We start from the raw sequence: 19,963 nt of genomic DNA on the forward strand, positions 1-19,963 counted from the left end.
TTTGGTAAAGTGAAAAATAAATGTCAGGAACTTTTTTTGCTGTGCTCAGTCCTTTCTACTTCCAGGGCTTTGTGGAGAATTCTGTTTTTAGCAAATGTGTGGCAATTCTATTCTAAAATTACACTTTGGTTCATGGTAAAGTCCCCCTTGAATTTTTATTTCTAAATGCAATTACAGTTTCCATACTGCTATCTAATATATTTAAACATTCTAGAAGTAACTGGGGGATTTTGCAGTAAATGTACCAGGACTTAGATTTACCAGGACTTTAAACCCTGACAAGCAACGGAAAATTTGGCACAGGAGTGTATTCTGAATTCAGTTTCATATGTTTCTTAGGTTCCTGTGTATGCTTCAGGATTGTGTTAGATCCACAGCTTCTGTAAAAGTTAGTTTGATTTTTGGGTGCCTGGCAGCTCTTGGCTGTTTTTGGAGATTACACTCTCCCATGATTCCGAGAGTTGGATCATTCTCTAAATCTCTTGGATCTCCCCTGGAAAGAAAGAGACAGCAAATGGAATGTTGGACATGGACCAGGAAGAAGTGGGTTCAAAGCTCCACTCTCAGCCATAAAGATTACAGCATGACGCTCAACCAAATCGCTCATTGTCAAACTCACTGACTTGCAAGATTGGTGGGATAAATTGGGGTAATTCCATGTGTACCCTGAGCTACGTAGAGAAAAACTGAGATACAGAGATTATAATTTCCTTCAGCACATGTTAACATGCCTTTAAACTTCCTTTTCAGTTACCCCGCGATTTGTGAATTTTTGCAAAACAATAATTTATTATCTGTGATCCGAGCACACGAAGCCCAGGATGCTGGGTAGGTTCAAAATAACTTTAGACTTGCGTTGAACAGCTTCTTTATCATGTGTATTTTGCAAAGTCATCCCACCTTTTCTCTGCCAACTTTTGCAGGTACCGAATGTACAGAAAAAGCCAGACTACAGGTTTTCCATCCCTAATCACAATCTTTTCTGCACCAAATTATCTAGATGTCTATAACAACAAAGGTAAGACTTGGGCTGTGTGTCATGGTTGACCATGGTGAATTAATTACTGATCTTGATTCCTTTGTGTGTTTGGCAGTATGTGTGCATACAGCTATATTTTTTTCCTTAATAGAACATCTCCCTTTCATCCTTTTCTTCACTTAACATGTTACTTTCTTAGAAGAGGGAAACACATTTTGCTTAGCTTTTCAATCAGAAATGCTGAGACCCAATAGATTTGTGAAATCAGGCTCTTATGGTGATGGGTTTAAAAGCATGTCCTGCTCCTCTTTTCCTTTTGCCTTTCCCTGTATCTTAATAGTTGAAATTTTAACCAGCCTGAAGGCTGTTTCGTTGGGGTTGAGGGCTGAGAGTGTTACATGGGTTATTATTACGGTATGCAGTATTTTCCTGTCTTACTTCATCGTATCTCCTTGGATGGTCAGTCTTCACACTGGTGCTTTTTAGTTCTGTGTCTGTGATTAAGGTCTCTGCAATATTTGTGTTGCAACCATTCTGCAGGCCTTGTCTGGCACTTTTCTGTCATCCTAGATCATCTGAGTCTGGTATGGTGATATGACTTGGTCTCTAGGCCTGTTGACAAGATACAGAAATCGTTTCATCAAAGATGGGGAAAGAGAGTTTCGGGGTAGGGAGATCTTTCAATTCTCTATACAGCCAGAGGTCTGCAAGATGAACTTACCTCACTGGATTGTTACAAGGATTGTTGTTATGTGCCTTAATTCGTTCCTGACCTGCAGCGACATTATGACGACCCTATCAAGAAATTTACTTGACATGATTTGTTCAGAGGGAGGTTGACATTGCCTTCTGAGGCCGAGGGAGTATGACTTGTCCAAGGTCACCCAGTGGATTTCCATGGCTGAGTGAAGACTTGAACCTTGATCACCCAAAATCCTAGTCAAGCTCTCAAACAGTTTGTCAGAATACATGAGAAGAACATGTAACCCTGAGCACATTGGAGGCAGGGTGGTATATATCTGTGATGCGAGAAAATTGACCATTCGTTGTCAAGACTGGATAAGAATCAGTTATATGCAGTTCTTTTGAAACCTGTATGCTACAGACCTGGTTAGACAAAGGAGATCACATTGGTAGATGACCTATCCTGGGAACCGAACATGAGAACTCTGTTGCTGTTGGTTCTGCTGGACCTCTCAATAGTTTTTGACACAGTTGGACATAGCACCTTGGCTTTTGGCAGGGATGGGTCTTGGATGCACTGTGTTACAGGAACTCCATTCCTTCCTGGAGGGATGAACCCAGAAGGCCATGCTTGGTACTGCTGCTCAGTTTCTTGGCCTTTTGCTTGTGGGCTCTTCAGGGTTTCATTTTGTCCTCCATGCTATTAAACATACACATGAAACCACTGAGAGAGACTTTCTGGAGCTTTGGGATCTGATTGCTACCAGTGTGCTGATAACATCCAATTCTACTTCTTTCCGCCTTGATTTAAGGATGCTGCTTCAGTTCTAAACCATAAAGTGTCTATGGGCTGAATGAGGGCAGATGAATTGAAACTTAAGCCAGACAAGAAAAATGTGCTCTTGATTGAAAGGTCAGATCAAGGAATATTCAGGCTGGACTACATGGGGTTGCACTCATCCTAAAGACATAAATTCATAATTCGTTCTCCTTGATTCAACCCTGAGCTGGAAAGCTTTGGTTTCTGTGGAAGTCACCACCTGCAGTTATTTCTGGAGACTTTTGATCTTGCTATTCTGACACAAGCCATTCTTTCTGCAATATGATCCACCTGGAGCCTGCCTTTGACGAAACTCCAGTGGGTCCACAGAGCTGCAACCAGACTGTTGACTCGGACTAGTTACAAGAAAAAACTGTCCCTCTGTTACAACAGTTCTACCAGTACCAATCTGTTTCCTGGTGTAATTCGAAGTGCTGGTTGTGACCTGTAGAATCCTATGCATCTCATTTCCCAGTTATCTGAAATACCATTTTGCCTCTCAAGAGCCTGACTGGGCTGTGAGCTCTTCAGGGAATGTTCTCCTCTCCATCTCACAGGCATGGCTGGTGGGAAAGCAGGAGGGAGGTTTCTTAGTGACTGCTCCCAAGCTCTGTGATAGTTCCATTATATTGTACCTTCTTCTGTGTTTCATCATCTCAAAGTAGTAACTGTCCTGTTTTAGATACACCTCTAAACCATAATGTTGTGTTACATGTGTGAGCCTGCTTTCTCCCACCCTGTCATGCAGCTTCACACATGAAGTAGAAAACCTCTGCTTCTGTTTTCAACTAATCTTCATGCCCGAATCAGAACATACTGGTTAGTTTTACCTATGCTTAGTCTGGACAAGCCAGGGTTGTAGACTATGGTTTGATTTTAGCTTGTTTAGATAAACTCTAGTTCAAACTAACCACATTTTCTTCCCATTTAGCATTATGTCCAAATACAGCCAGTCTGCCTCTCAACAGGCACCTTTATGTGCTGTTGTCTTGTTTTAAGAGGAACTGTGTAACTGCACATTTAGAGCTCTGTTAATCTGGAGGGAAGAAGCTAAATGAGCATTGTTGTGATCTCTCTCCTTTCCTCCTTCTTGTTTTCTTCTAGCTGCTGTGCTGAAATATGAAAATAATGTCATGAACATCAGGCAGTTTAACTGTTCTCCACACCCGTACTGGCTTCCAAATTTCATGGATGTTTTCACATGGTCTTTGCCTTTTGTAGGGGAAAAAGGTAAGAGAGAAATTGTATTATAACATTTTTGATAGGAAAACCGCATATCAAGGAGCAGGGGGAAAGATTCCTTTAGAGCAATAATATTGCTGCCTGAAAGGCATTATTGCATTCTGCAAGCTTGCCTACTGCTGAAGCAAATGGTTTAGAAGTTTACATAGAGTTTGATAGCAGTTATGGGGTGGATCCATCATCATGCTTTACAAAGTAATATAAGATGTTTTAAAAGGGTGGGATGTTTTACTGCCTCAGAGTATTTACAATATACATTTTGACAGAGATTAGCAATACAGAGAAAGGAGGGAAGGGAGGAGGGAGAAAGACAAGGCTAATGGGGTAAACACATAAATTTAATTGGGCAAACATATGTTTTACTTCAGCTGGATAATACAGCTAGGGGTTTCGGTTCAAGCATTTGTGAGATGGAGGCCTAGATAGTGTTTCTAACCTTTTAAAAGGTTTTACCTAATTTAAATTTAATTTCAGCTGTTTTGAATGTGAATTGTGACACAGTACTTAGCTTGCATTTGATACTTGGGCAATCAGTAGACACCATAAGAACTGACAAATTGGCCTGGTTCGTTTCTCACACCAAACCATGCCTTTTGCTATCCAGGCTGTCTTCTCACACTCTTTCCTCCACTTCTCTAGTTAATTGAATTAATTCTGCAGCACAACACATCATTTTTGTTGCATCTGACTGCAATCTGTGCCCTGTGTTTGCCCTCCAAATCAAGTTTGCAAATCACAGCTTGAAGTGAGCTTGCAGTCCTGATTTGGAAGGCAAATGTATCTTCTCAATTCAGATGCAGTGGCAAATGCTGGTTTCTGCTGAAGAGAAATTTATTTCTTAAATTGGAACAAGTTGCAGGGCTGAAGGGAGCCTGTGATCACAGTGGTTCATCTAGCATTATAACTCTGTATGAACCAGCCCATTTATGTACTGTGCAGCTTCTTCATGTATAGTGTGGTTGTTAATCACTCTTCCCATTTCTCACTACTTCCTGCAGTTACAGAGATGCTGGTTAACATCCTCAACATCTGTTCTGATGATGAGCTTATTTCAGATGGAGATGAAACGTTGGACGGTAAAAAAAATACTTTTTTTACACTTGAAGGGTGTGGCTAGGTTTGGGGTTTTCAAGGCAATCCAACGAAATTGACATTCAGTTCTGGATGTATAGCCTTGTTCTTAGCACCGTTTTATTGCCATCTTTTTCATTCATAGCTGAAGCTCACCATCTTTGGCTATTTATAGGTTATTGTTTCTTTAGTACAGCTAGAGCCAACCACTCCTCTTCTTCATCCTCCTCCTCGCAGTTTTCCTGATCCAGCACCAATGGCTTGATATTTTTGCAGATGTGATGAAGATAGATGGGAGAGTTAGGAAGAGGGAAGCATGATTCGGGTGGGAGCCTCTTTGCTCATTTTTGCCATTTGTAATTGGTACTGCTTTCTACTCTGAGTACAAATTGATAGGAGTTGTAAAACAGATTGAATCAGATAGTACAACAACCTTTGGACCAATAACTTTCACATCTAAGGGAAAGTGTACCAAGAGTACAGGTGTGGAATACTAACAAACCTTTGTTCCAGAAGTAGTCTGGACATGGCGCAGGGAGCTTGTCATCGGGAACTATAGATACCTGTGATAATCAGGGCAAGATGAGCATAGGGTTATCATGCTTCTGGGGGCTTGTTTTGGCTTCTGCAGAAAACAACTTGAAGCACTTACAGGAGTCCCATAGCTATAGATCCTTGCAGCTCTGCTCTACTGTCCCAACTCCCAGAAAGACTCTTGCATGTAGCCAGTCTTTCAAGTTGCAACACCTGGGTTTGCAGGGAGCTTTTGTCTTTTGTTTTGTTTTTTAGGGCAACACAACTCCTTAATGGCTGAAGCTGAAGGCCAATTTTCTTCATTGCCGTTGTAATATGTTTTGGGGCTTTTTGGCACTGTTTAGCTGGCATGGATGCTATTAATCAATGCAAAAAAATATTTATTTATTTTTTACTGTAAGATCAGTGAAAAAGCGATCTTGCAGTAAGATCTGAAAATCAGATCAGCTTTTCAGTCACTGGTCATTGGATTGGCTTTTTCATCATTTATGCATAGTCTTCAGAAATAAAACCAACTCATCCCCCAGCCCAGAGCCCCTTTAGTAATCTTTATATGATGCAGCAGGGAGGCAAGTAGATTGTCCGCCCGGAGTTTGGTGGCTAGAGTAACAGAAAAAGAGAGGAAGACTTAGCCAAGTGAGCATGATACAAGTGCGGAAGAGAACTATCTACAAATCCTTCTTGTCCCATTGCATTTTTAAAAAAAATGTTTTTCCTCCCTCCCGTGGAAATTAAATTTGTTTCTTCTATCTCTATCTTCATCTCCTTGTTTACTTGGTGTCTCTTCTCCCTGAAGATAACTACATTTCAAGCTATCCGAAAGGTACCCAGCTAGAATTTGCTAAAAGCTTAATTCTCACTGCCTGTGCCACCAGATTTCCTTGGAGTGGATTTTGAATAGCTGACTAGTTGGAAAGTCTCGCCATTTCCCCCCTTCTCCCCCTTCAGTTTTAACATGAACGTGGTGCGTTTGGTTTTGTTTCTTTTTTTAACCCTCTTGTGTTCCACCAGGAACCTGAACGATGGCGGGAGTGGCGGGGGTCACGTTTCTCTTGACTTTTGAATGCAGCCACCTTATGCATGGCTGATCCATTGGTGCATGTCAGATCTCCAGTTTGGCTTGTCCTGTTCTTAATACATAGTTGGTCCATTGAAAACAAAACAAAGCAAAACAAAATAAAACAAAACAAAAATTAGTTAAGAGGAAATGTATGTGTCTTTCAGTTCACAGTTGAGCCCCCCCAACACCTCCATGATTTTCAGTCCATTTTTGGCCTGTGTAGTCAACAGGAGAATACTTCCCCAGAGTGCATTGTACAAAGTTATGGGCTTGAGCAAAGCCACACGGTTCCAGCCATTTCTTTGTCTGGGTCTGTGCCAAATGTGGTGCTTGTGTGACTGCTCTCCCTTCTGCAAGCACAGCCCAGCATCCTGATGTCTTCACCCTCACTTGGTCTTGTCAGTTTTTATATGTGTTCTTGCCTTGCCAAACTGTGTCTCTCTGGCTGAGTCATTCATATTACATCCCATGTGTAATGCGGTCAAACCCATTTCGGGGGGCAAGAGTTCTGCTGCTTCTGAGCAACACTTGTCTTACTACTTCTGGTGGTCCTACTTATCCCAGCCCGCCCGTACCCCCACTCCATTTAGACTTCTTGTCTGTGTATCATTCTGTCCGTCACCTGCTCCCTTTTCCATTCTGATCATTACCTTTCCATGATTGTGACTGATGGACTTTAGCTGTGAAGTTGTAATCTGATTTCTCTTTCCTAGAGTCAAGCAGATGCTTCATAATGGCATCGCCTGAGCTGTACGCGTTTTCATGCCTCATCCTTTTAAACCTTTTTGATTCTTCTTTCCTTAAGGAGGCACAAATGCCCGTAAAGAGATCATCAGGAATAAGATCAGGGCCATTGGGAAGATGGCACGAGTCTTTTCCGTCCTTCGGTAAGTTTGTGCTTTCTTGGAAATGTTGGCTGGAAAGTGGAGAAGATTACAGCCTTTTGCCAAACTGAAATGGGGGAGGGCTCTCTATGAACCAACAGTAGAGGAAGAAGGAAGCTTGTCATCTTGGCAGTTCCTGGATCCAATTTCGCCTGGTGATGCAACACTGCAGCCACTCAATCACAAACCACAAGGTTGTGAGTTCAATCCCAGCCAGGGTCTCAGGGTCGACTCAGCCTGGCATCTTTCCAAAGTCACTAAAATGACTGTCCAGCTTGTTGGGGGCAATTAGCTTACAGTTGCAAACTGCTTAGAGACTGTTTTAATGCTGTGTGAAGTGGTATATAAATGAAGCTGCTATGCAGCTGCTCTTTGCCACATACTCGTTAGGTGGACTCAGGCATATGAAATGTGGTATGCATAAATGCTAAATATTCCTTTTCTTTACTTAGATATCTTATGATCCTTGTCCTAAATTAGCTTTCATGCAAACTCTGAACCCAATTTGGGGAGGTGGGAGAATGGCTGAAATATGCCTCTGACAGATTTGCCTGTTAAGTCTGTTCTATTCACTGTGGGGAAATAAATATAGGAAACTACCTTATACTACATCAAACTGTTTGTTTGGCTAATCTAATATTGCATTCTTTGATTGGCCTCAGCTATCCAGGGGATGAAGCAGAGAGAAATCTTTCTTATTTTGTGCTACCCGATCCTTTTAATTCAAGGAAGAGCAAAATGTGGCTCTCCAGATGTTTTCAGTTTGCTGTTCCTAGCATTTCATGCCATTAGGTATGCCACCTAGGATAGATGGAACTTGCAGGGCTACACATTACATTTCCACATCCACCGCCCCTGTAATCAGAGGTGCCAGGAACTAAATCTGAGCTGTGTGAAGAGGTATAGTGTCTTTCTTGCATACAAGCAGGCCTGGCCATTAAGCATGTACTTGATTAAGATTTATAGCCAGTCCTAGCTCTGAGTGTGGCTATAGGACTTGTGTATTTGCAAACATGTCAGATATATCAGCCTTCTGAATGCAGATCAATGAAAACAAGATATTTACATGCCCACCTTAGTTACCATACGGTATGGTGCAGTTCTAAGCTGCTCTTTGTTTCTGTGCTTAGGTATAAACTGGTCATTTTGCCTCTTTTTCAGGGAGGAGAGTGAGAGCGTGCTGACGCTCAAAGGCCTGACTCCCACAGGTACTTTGCCCATGGGAGTCCTCTCAGGGGGAAAGCAGACTCTACAGACAGGTAAGTTTGTCAGGAACCAAGCCCTGTGCCTCAAAAATATTCTGTCAGGGTAAGAAGGCCAGATGTGTGAATTTGTCCCTGTGACATACCTTAAAAGATCCTCCAGATTTTGGAGAGTAGCTGAAGGTACCCTTCCCTTAGCAATGCCAGAGTTCTGCCACAATTGAAATGGGATTTCAAGTGGCAATGTGAACTTGTTGATGACATCTCAGGACTAATTCTCTGATGTTCCAAAGGTGGCCCTAAATAAAAGACGGAGATATAATAATAGAGAGTAGAAGCTGAGACCATAGACTGATGCAGTAGAAACCTAACAAGGGTACTGGAGGAAAGCATTTCACCCAAAGCATTTGTATCGTGCTGTCATAGCTACTGATCCCATTGAGAATTGATGCTTAAAGAATGGGTAGTATTGCTGGGCTCAGTTTTTTGAAATAACTCTTCTGATTCCTTCTCCTTAACAGCAGTTGCCCTTTAGACTTCTGCTTCTGTTTAAGAGCATACCATCAGTCTGCTTTTTTTAATCCCCTCTGTACTAAGTCCATCTGTTCTTTGTGTTAACGTTGAAAGCTAACAGCTGAGAGTTCTCGATTATATTGCTGAGTACTTAATTAGCATTAATATCTGTGCTGGTTCTGTGTGGTTCCCAAATGGGGTGTAATGTGTGTCCAGACCCTCACCTTTCATGCCTTTTACGTCATTCAGTATTGTCCTTTATGAATCAAGAAATTAACCTGTACACTTCTCATTCCCTCCTTATGCATGCTCCTTCCTCTTAGAACTACAGGATTGATGAGGAAACACCAATAGTTAAAAACCTAAGTTGAAACAATTGCATTCTTAAACCTTTACAGTGGTACAACAGATAGCAAAATATTAGGTAATTTCTGATCCTACCTAGACCTTCTCTCTCCCATTTTTTGCTGCCGTGTCATAGCCAGGTTTCACATCTGTTGAGAGATGCTGATGAAATTAACCATGAATTACACACATATTTACAATGCATTTTTCAAAAACGAGAGAATCTCCACTGTGAAAGGAAGAAATTGGGAAGAGGAGCAGCACAACACTTCCATCAAATCCAGATACTAATTTTTTACAAATTCAATCCTGCAGTGAATCTTAGACCCACAAGTTGAGGGATATGAGACAGGGATTCTTCTTTTGGAGTACTGCTCACCACTGGCCAAAGAGAATTAGCAAAAACAAAACCCCAAAGCCAATTTGAGAAAGTATGCTAAAGAAGGTCATGGACCTCTCCTTGTTCACCTTTCAAGAATTCTGCTTCAGGATGGCTTGCAGAAGGAGATGCAATTCTTACTCTTCCTGCTGATGCTAGGGTACTTGTTGCCATGTACTTGTTCATTGTTGCCATCTAAACTCAGCAGACTCTTAGGCTGACCGAAAGATTATACTTCTTGAACGAGGTACAAGGATTTATATAACATAGCAACTTGTCCCAGTGTGCCAGTTGGAATATCTCCTTTCTGCCTTTCAAAACATACAAAGAGCCATGCCAAATCAGGCCAAAGGCTTATCTAGTCTTTGCTCTGGGAAGGAAGAATTCCCTTTATGAACTCTAGCAGTCCTAGTATTGTAATCTGGCTCTATTCCTACTACAGAATATAAAAACCATGCCCTCTGTATTATGGCCCAAGAATTAAAGAGCTGTTCACCAGGGCTGCTTTACTCAGGTGCAGAGAATATGCTTATCGTCAACATTACAGTGCTGAGTAGGAGCTAAGCTCAATCATGTATAAAACACCAGAGATTTCAAGCTGATCTCCCAGTGCCCAGGAAGAGTATGTGATGTCAGCATAGCCCTTAAAGGCAGTCTGTAGATATCTCCAATATTGGAAGCAATCTGGCATGGGTCAGTTTTCTTTAAAACAGTCATGAGGATGATTAGACACAGATCCATGCAGTGTGATGCTTTGCAGAAAACATCCTCACCCAAGAAAGGTTATAATTATCTCAGATTTTTACAGTTTCTGATTGATGACCCTTTTGCTGTTCTTCTGCAAACCAGAATGATTTGCAGCTGGGTCCTTCTGGAAGGGTTCATTCCTTCGCTCTAGTGTTTTGATTTCAGTTCAGTGGACTACAGGGGCAACTTTGGTTGTCCAGCTAAGTATTTGCCCCTTCATCTCATTCCCTAGAGCAACTTTTCCCAAGCTAGTATACTCCAGATGCCTTGGACTTCAACTCCCAGCAGCCCTGTCAGTATGGCTAGTAATGAGGATTGGTGGGAGCTGCAATCCCAAACAGATGGAGTGTACTGGAATTAGGAATGCCACCCGGGAGCACTGAATTTTGAACACAATTTTGAAGGTGAGATCAACTGTCTGTATTGTGTAGATAATATATGCCTGAGCAGCTGCCAGCCTGGATGTGTGGTCTGTATGGCCATGCTTTTCTTAGGGAGGTCATGCACTTACTTTGCCCATACTAAAGTAGTGGTTGCATTAATCTAAACTTCTGTCTTTCAAAGCAAGGCCTCAGAATTCAGAAAAAGACACTCTGCTGAAGTGGTCCTAAATAATTTTTTAGCATTGCTTCTGGAGTAGCTGTAAGAACATCTCTGGGAGAGTTAATGTCAGGTGCTCCAAAGACAGGCTCCAGCCCAAAAGACTGCTTAACAGGTCTTGTACATGATATAGATCTATGTGCAGGTAAAAATAATCATTACATACAAAACTATTTGTCTTATTGGGACTCCAATTGCAAAGCCATAGCAAATGCTTTCTTGTGGCAAAAGATGAAAGCATTTGTTCATACTCATGGTGGGTTATTTGAAAGTAATGCCCATTTGGGAAGTGGAATTGATTTGGTGTTAAGCTGTTGGAGGAAGCAGGCCTCTTGCTGCCCAAGCTCTCCTGTGGTTATAGAAGAGCACTTTAGGTTTAGCTGATGCTATTCCCTGCTTTACTTTTGCATTGCCAAGATTGGGATTAAGGCTGATGTTAAGCAAATCTCCTTCCCCTTAGACACTCTTCTGGGAAATGCTGCTTAGCTGACTTACAGCTGTGGCTGTTGATGAAATGCAGTAGTGTAAGATGATGGGTGCTGCTATTCCCTGCCCAGACATGGAAGAAGCTTCCTCCAAGACAATTGTTGGGTGCCCCAGTCTTGTAAAACCCAGCTTTTGTCATTCTCTGTTCTGTTTCCATGGGTCATGATGCAGTGCCATTTAGCAACCCATCATAAGTTCCCTTCCGTCTCTCTGTCCTGTTGCCATCCTTCTCTGCTGGCTGGTCATCTTCACAGTCCTCCTCTGTTGGGACTGGGAGGGTTGTAGATTTCAAAACAACCATGGTAATGTTAAGTTCACTCACTCTTTTCTGTCTTCATTTTTGCATGCCACTGTTCCTTCTGTATTACAGCCACAGTAGAAGCGGTAGAGGCACGGGAAGGTATGGCTAGAATCTTGTGAGAATTGTGATGATTTGTGTGTTTTCTGGTCTTTCTGCCCCACCCTACCCTGAACTTACTGTCAACAGTACAAAGCTTTTTATTTCTTGCATCACAGGGCTGAAGAGAAAGAGGCTCTGGCCTGGTGAACACCCTTCACTCTTTAGGTCAATTGAAGTAAGAGGACAAAAGCACCCTGCCAACTCTTTGTTCTTTTACTGTAAACACTAATGGCTGGCCTTCATCTCACTGTTAGAACTAGGGAAAGTAGGAAGTCTCAAACAGCCCCAGAGGTGTAATGCTCCATGCTGTGGCTTCCCCTTTTCTGCACACCAAGCCTTCCATTCTCTGTTGACTTCAAGACTACTATGTGGGATTGGATACAACTGTTGAACTATTTCTGAGGATGTTGGATTAGTGGAACTGAACTGCTGCTGATTCAAACACTGTTGACAAACTTTGCATCCGCCGGGGCTGGCACAGTTCAGAGGGCTCCTGTCATGCCAGAAGCAGTGTTAGTTTTTGTGCTCTGGAATGGCATTCCATACACAGCTCAGAAACACACTCTTCTTTTTTGTCCTGTAGTTCACAGAATCTTCCAACCATCATGGTAAATGGTGTCTTGTCATTTCTGCCTGCGATCCATGAAAGTTACTGCCTTTTTGAGAAGTTAATCATGCATTTGATGAAACAGTGATCAGATCGTTTAACCCATGCTATGGATGGCTGTGGCTTAAATTATCAGACCATTAGCCCATCTAAACCATTATCTCCAAAAGGGCAACAGCATTCCTAGATCTCAGGCAGAAATCACAACAGGAGATGGTAGCAATTAATATGCCAACTTGTCAGTGAAGTATAGCCAGCCCTTTGCAGAAGCTAGAGGTGTGTCTCAGTCTCCTGTGTGCCTTCAGAATAATATGTCAAAATCAGTCTACTGAAGGAGTATTCTGTATTTGGTCCTCTAGCTGATATGTGAGAGCTGTAAGGCTCTACCAAAGGGGTAAAGGCCTTTGCCACACCTGATGCTTCCCCCTCCATGCAGTTCCTGATCATGCAAGATTTTTGTTTTTCATGTTTTTGTACTGTTGTTTATCTAAAAAATTGTTCATTTCCCCTTTTCATGGTGTGTTTTGTGTGGGAGTGAGGGTGTGTATGGTGTTGTGCTGAAGTACATGACTTTGATTTAGTTCACTATTATTTGATTTATGTTTTTGTTTCCAGTTTTCAAAGCTGTCCTGATGTTTCACAGCATTAATGCCCCCATTAGTGAGCATGTGTCTGACTTTCCCTGACTTGATTCTCCAGGGTACTTAGTGAACATTCCTTTACGGGAGCACTCTTGCCCAGACTTAATTTGGGTTGGGGACAGGCCATCTGGTTTTGAGAGTTGAATTTGGCTTGAAGGAAAAACAGTTGCCATGGTGGTACATATATATTTCTTTTGTCCCATGGTTGCTTCTGATCCAATAAAAGTGATCTAAAAGCCAGTTGGATCTCTTTGATCATCCTAAGCAGATATTCACCTCCCAAAACATCTTTAATTATGAAAGTAGGGATGAGGAACCAAATTTGGCAACATTGTAATTGGAGTAGAACTCACAGTGGCCTCAGCCAGTGTGGCTGTTTGCCCTGTTGTCTGGTGGTTTTGGGAGTTGCAGTTAAGAAAAGTAACTTTCCTGAGCTCTGTGGGAGAAAAACAACCAGGAGGTTATCAGCTTCTGTTAAAGAAATACATTTTTTATCAGCAGTTGTAACAGCATATAGTACCCCATGGTTAAAACAAAACCTCTGCTCTTTTCTAAAGTCAGACGTATGCTCTCTAGCCACGACTCTGCTGAGCAGCAGCGTGGCATGTGTGAACATAGTAGTTCAGTTCAGAAATACCTCCAATTTCTTTTCCCCCATTCCTTCTGCCCTACTCTAGCCATCCGCGGATTTTCGCCACAGCACAAGATCTGCAGCTTTGAAGAAGCCAGGGGGCTGGACCGCGTAAATGAGCGCATGCCGCCACGCAAGGATGCCAAGCACCCAGACGGGCCGGTGAACTTAACCTCAACAAACTCTGCGGAAAAGAATGGGACAGGGAAGAAAACCCAGTAACAGTTCAAGCACCCAGTAAAGGATCCAAAACTTAATGGATTTTATTTATTTATTATGAAAGTGGGGGTTCAGGGTGGGGGGGGGGGAGAAACCAACCTAGCCTGGAGGCGCATCCATAATCCCAGTTTGCATCCATTCAGTAAGAGAGGTGACCATTTTGTAAGTTTTTTAAATTTTATGTTCAATATATAAAAAGTCATCTTTTTTTTTTAATTTAGGAATGGGTCTAAATAACTAGTGCTTATATAAAATGTTGTTCTGTACAGATGGCCAGCCCCTGCTGATAGGGAAAGAAGCCTGGGGTGGGGTGGGATGGAGGGAGGGAGGGAGTCTAGCAGCCCAGGGCAATTCTGGTGTCTGATTTATTTGGAACCATTTTAAGTTACCCTCCTTGTTTTTAAAGTGGCATCTTTAACTTTGAAAACAACTTTTTTCTTCTACCAGGTTTTGATGCACCCCCCCCCCTTTTCTATTTCCCACTGCATCTGATGCTCCGGCAGTTCATTTTCCATTAAAGGCACGTTGTATAGGACAGTTGGTAAACTCTTTCCTTTTGGTAACCCCATGTCAGGAGCAAACGTTGCATTGCAGATAGTTTGTCCAGCTCTAGAGATGTCGTTGGAACTGAGGAATGAGAATCTTGCTTTTCCCTCTATCCCTATAAATATTCACATTGTTTTTCCTTCAGGAATCCAATTTCATTGGATAAATGAACTCTCTTGGAATAATACAATAGGTGGACTTTTAAGTACGCACTCCTGCAGTCTCCATTCATCTGAAAGCATCACTCCTTTGATTTCATATCTCTCATATTTTTATATAAACATAGCTCAATTTAACATGCTTCAACATCACACAGGTGGGATTTATTTCTGCTTTTCTAATACAGAAGCAATCTTCCCCAAATTATCATAGAGTCATGCTTTTAGCATGCAAAGCTGTATGAGGTGGAGGATGCCCTTGCCCTTCTGCCTACATCTTCCCTTCCTTTACACATTACAATAGCTCTGTAATGGGAGCTCCGGCATAAAGTTAGTTCTGCCATTTGTCAACATAGGACCCTCCTGCATTCCCAGCTGAATGCTATAGAATTATGAGTAATGTGGGCACTATAAGGCATAGGAAGAAAGTACAGTGTTTCTGTGTAGACATTACTCCATCAGTAGGATTTCTTTTTTCTGTATTGTCCAACCTGCATGACTGGCCTGTGGTAGCATGCAAATGCCATAAATACAGGCAGGAAGTCCAGATATCTTATGGAAAAGTAGTAGTTGATGGTCTCCATACGGCAGAACAAGAAACATCTGGCCTGAAAGCAGCTCTGTGTTTGGCTTCTGCTTGGAATTACGTTATCTTGGGCTGAATATAGAAGGCTTCTCAGTCATCTCAAGTGCATTGTCAAAGTAAACAACCTGTGGATTATCCAGACCTTCAAAGCAGTTGGGAAAGTTGCTGTCCATATGATTCCAGAGTTGTTATCATTTTGACCAGCAAGTGTGGACTGAGTTTCCATGTTCAGAGGATCTTCAGTTGACATCAAGAGTTTGAGAAGGCAGAATATTTTCACAGGTTGGACCTGGAAACCCACTATGATTTGCTGTGTAGCAGAAGACACCACTTGCTTATCTCAGCTTACTACAGTCTTAAAAGCAATCGTTGCTTCGTGCTGTATGTGGAAAGAGTGTTTGCAGACAGGCACAGATCCCTGAACGCAGCTCATCTGTGCCTGGAAGTCTTATTGGGCTCTAGCTCTCTTGCACATGTTCACTGTGTCTTTGGAGGCACCTGTCTGCCCTTCATATTTTATATTTACTGCAGTGATGCAGCATTCCAAGATTTAAGATGGCACACCTTGGTTTATCTCATCCCAAATGGAAGACCTTTCCTTATTTCTCTTGAGCGTGTGGGAAAAAGCATAGTAAATTGAGTAACAAAATACCTCAGCCTTGTTATTTACTAAGAATTGTAAAAGCCCAACCTGAGCTATACTGATGAAGACCTGGAGTTGTCTTTGATGTGACCTGTGGAAATTATTGATGTGCTTATTCTGTAAGGAGGGCATTACAGATGATGGGTGTGGCAGGGAAAAGTTAGAATGGTAAAGCTTTGGAGAGCAGTTGTGATAAATTCTGTACTTTCTAAACATGAGTAAATAACCAAATGACATTGCACAAGGAAACCTCTGCAGAATGGAGTGGAGGGAATTGGGGAGAAGAAATTATGGTTGGCCAGCAGGTCTTTGTTCTATGAAGTATAATGGTTGCATGTCTGAGTTGGAGAGCAAAGAGATGGTCTCAGAATGTGCCAAAGAACAGCAGCTGAACTGTCCACTGAAGATGAGTTCCCTTTATGTGAAGAGTTGAATCAGTCTTCCCTAAGCTGTTCCTTCTGTAGCCTCTTGTATCTTTGTGGGTTAAGCAAATGCAAGAATCAAGGCATCTGTAAGAGCTCTCTTCCAAAAAAATGCCTCCTGGTTATTATGCAGCTGTCCTTCTGTTTGGAGTTAGGCTTTTTCCTGTTCAGAAACCTCCCTTTTGAGAATTAGGAATTTTTTCCTGCATTTTAGAGCTGGTGCAATTTGGCAGCTATGCATTTAAGCCATTCATTTTACCTGATCTGCTTTTGAGGCAATGTGAAGATGTGCTCCTCTTGAAGATGAAGACTTTATTTATGTTGAACCTGTACATGCCTCTCACGGCTTCTGTTGGAATTAACAGGACCACTTCTTCTCACAGAATAACAGTGGTGATAGGAATAATTCTTTTGCAAGGGAGATCTTGTGTTGCTTCCAGTCTAGCAAGCCTTTAGCTAAAGACCTCCACTTTGACAGCCACATCCAGTTCTGGATCACTCAGAATAGAAGGTAGTTCACACCTTGTTTACATGACATAGCTACTGCCATTCACTTGGTGTTTACTCTCAGGAGGCTTCCAGAAATGTATAGAAGTGCTTATCCAAGTGGCTGGGCTTAATTGTTGTCTTTACATAACATTCAAGTAAAGGACCTCCCAAGGGGGTAGGCATTATAGACTATGTAAATATGCAAGGAAGCCCAGATGTGTGTGGAAGTCTCCATATATTTCTGGAAGGTACAGCAAGGCTATGACAATCATGTTGACAGAATCTCATCCATGAAATTCTGAGCCTTGTGTAAGAAGTAGTAGAGTCTTCTGTTGTCTTTGGCAGTATCTTCCTAAGAAGAAATCTGATTGTTGTCTCCTCTCGTCGCCTTGGAGAATTTTTGGTTTTTATAATGGTGATTTTTTATAATGGCCTCTCTTTTTTCCTTCTAAACACAGTTGCAACTTTGCACACAATCTTCTGTATTAAACAGAGGTGGAGACATTCAGGTTCTGAAATGTTGGATTCTTATCCCATGCTTGCAAACTAGCTGGGCAACTCTTCCGTCTCCTGCATCTCTTTGTTCTCCAGTTTTTTCTCCTATTGAGTAAAATAGTGGTTTTAAAGCCAGTGCTAATTTCCATTTGTGATGGCTTTACCCAGTTGATCTGGAACGATTCAGCCCCTCATCCCCACTCATTTTTATGGCGTCGTGCTCATGAATGAGAGGAGAGCAGCCTGAATGCTGAAATGGCAGTGCCAAAGGGTCCCCTCATCTGTCAGAGAGGCTCTGCTCTCATTAAGAACAGCTGTTCAAATGAGATGCTGTTTTGAGGAACATTTGCCTCTTCACGTCCACAGACAGGACCTGCTGGGTTTTTCATTCTTCCTGCTTCCTTTAAAGGTAGAATATTCTGATACCCTGAAATAAAAGGGTGTTCCAGGTTCTGCATACAATGGCAATATGGCTCTTGGGGGCCAGGGCAGGTGCCAGTTGCAAAGGGAATGCTGGCAGTGTTTCCTCAACACAGCATGCCATGTTGGTGGGCAGGCGGCAGACTGAACAGTGGCATGGTTTGATGGGAGTGTGGGTGTTAATTATTCCCCAAATTAGCTAACACTGATTCTGTAACGTGTTCTTAACTGGCTTTATTTTCACTGAAAGAGAGTTAAAATGTGGCAAGGGACAGGCCTTCATCTCGGAAAGGGAACAGTCTTGCCAGCCACTTACATTCCTTTAAGACACTTCCTCCCTCCCTCCCATCCATACACTTTGAAAAAGGCAGTATTGAAACCAGCTTTCAATATTCCACATTGAAGCTTCTTGCTTCCTTTGGCCTGTTCCCCCCCCCCCCCCAGACCTAGGAGAGAATTGTCAGTCATAGCTGCCCTCTTCTGGCATGTTCATAGCACCAGTTTCTCTAAGGCTTCTTGCCAGTCTTAAATTATGAAGCTGGTGTTGACCATGGACAATCTGTCCAGTATTTGTACACAAGACGATCAGGGTTAAGAGAAAGGACCACATGGTTGCTTAGCTTTTTCTGATCTCTTAACCATTGCTAAGAGAAAGAGACGCAGAAGATAACAAAATTAAGAAGTCAGCACAATGAAAGGAGCCGTTCTTAACCCAATGGTGGCATGCAAGTCCTGTTCTCCTGTGGTGAAGATGTAAAGAGGATGGCTGGCTGTTCAGAGCCAGTTGGCTTTGGAGGCTGAAACATTAGATTTCTTTTATATCCCAACAGAAACAAGGGCAGAAGGAACACAGTGGGGTTGGCCACCAATGTCATCTTCTGAAAAACCAGCTGAGCACGAGATATGAATGGCTGCAGGGACCTTTTCTCTGCCCCTCTTCCCACCTGTTCTCCTCCATTCTCCCTTGTCATTGTGTGCGGGTGCGTGTTTGTTTTGATTCCAGGGACAATCTTGAGCAACGAAAGCAGCAAAAATAAAAAGCATACCGCCAAGGAACAGCCCACCAGTCTATGGAGTACCCAAATATTAACTCTCCCCTTAACTGTGAGGTTGCCTATAAGCAGCCTTTTCTTTTATCTTGCATGACAAGGAAAAAAAGCAAGGTGCATGTAACAAGGAGGGGAGTCCACAATGGGTCTTCCAAACTTCAGGAACAAAGGTGCTGTCACCTCCTTGAAGAGAACCTGCCCTGCTGTGATGCTGCAGCCCACTCGCCTCTCCCTGGCTTTAGCTAATCTCACTCGATTCCACTACCGACTTCGGAGCACCTTGCCAGCTGGGCTCATCCCCAACAAGGTGGAATGGCATCCCCTGGGAATGTGTGGTGAGGACTAAGGTTCTTGGTTCTGAAGTGATGTTTGCCCATTGCCTGGAGACTGCCTCCTTTCTTTTTTCTTGCTCTCCTTTTAGTTATGTTTAAAGAAGAATGGTGAAAAAACAATGTTATTTATTGGCAGAAATTATTTAATATAATTTCTCTTTTGTGAACAAGGAACGAATTTGTTAGAACTGTCTTAATGTAAATTGGGAAGTCATCTTTAAGAAAAAAAAAGTTAAAAAATTAAAACAACAGTTGTGTGGCTCCAGTGTCATTTTTGGGGATGGTGAAAGGGCAGCAGAGTGCATTTGTTCACATAGAAGAGTTAAACCCCTTTTGTGTTGTTTGTTTTGTTCTCTTATTTAACAGGGCCTACTTCCTTTTCATTTTAAAATTCTCTTTATCTGGGGTGACATTATGAAAGAAAGTAAAGCTCAGAATTGAGGGAGAGAGATGAAACATAGGTATTTCATTGGGAATCCCTGCAGAGTAACACCTCAGTAACCAAACCAGGTTTGAGTTTGTAGTTTTCGTAGATATCATTGCAAATATTTAATGGCAGCTCATTGCAAAGCTTGATCAGTTGTTTTAACCTCACATGTTTGGCATCTTTGACTGATAGAAGGGTCAGGGAAGAGGGTGGTTTGTATTTAAAGAGTTGTGTTGACCCTATCACAAGGGTTTCTTAGCCAAATTTGTTCAGAGAGAATTTTGCCTTTGCCTTCTTCAGGCTGAGAGTGTGTGACTTACCCAAAGTCACCCAATGAGCATCCATGGTTGAA

At 42.2% G+C, this 19,963-nt stretch overlaps 1 protein-coding gene across 4 annotated transcripts in view; it reads left to right on the top strand.

Moving 5' to 3' along the window:
* The window catches only part of PPP3CC (protein phosphatase 3 catalytic subunit gamma), a 58,301-nt gene extending 38,866 nt beyond the window's left edge, over positions 1–19,435 (top strand). The window contains exons 7-15 of one of the 4 annotated variants that reach the window (XM_042473309.1): positions 751–828; positions 924–1,018; positions 3,588–3,713; positions 4,724–4,801; positions 6,127–6,153; positions 7,196–7,277; positions 8,436–8,533; positions 11,917–11,946; positions 13,872–19,435. In XM_042473309.1, coding sequence (XP_042329243.1) covers positions 751–828; positions 924–1,018; positions 3,588–3,713; positions 4,724–4,801; positions 6,127–6,153; positions 7,196–7,277; positions 8,436–8,533; positions 11,917–11,946; positions 13,872–14,047 — 790 coding nt within the window. In that variant the 3' untranslated portion in view covers positions 14,048–19,435. The remainder of the gene's footprint in view (positions 1–750; positions 829–923; positions 1,019–3,587; positions 3,714–4,723; positions 4,802–6,126; positions 6,154–7,195; positions 7,278–8,435; positions 8,534–11,916; positions 11,947–13,871) is intronic. The other 3 variants (XM_042473311.1, XM_042473310.1, XM_042473312.1) reach the window with 3 other exon arrangements.
* Positions 19,436–19,963: the final 528 nt, after the last annotated feature.

This window comes from Sceloporus undulatus, chromosome 6, assembly GCF_019175285.1.
Source record: "Sceloporus undulatus isolate JIND9_A2432 ecotype Alabama chromosome 6, SceUnd_v1.1, whole genome shotgun sequence".
Classification (NCBI taxonomy): domain Eukaryota; kingdom Metazoa; phylum Chordata; class Lepidosauria; order Squamata; family Phrynosomatidae; genus Sceloporus; species Sceloporus undulatus.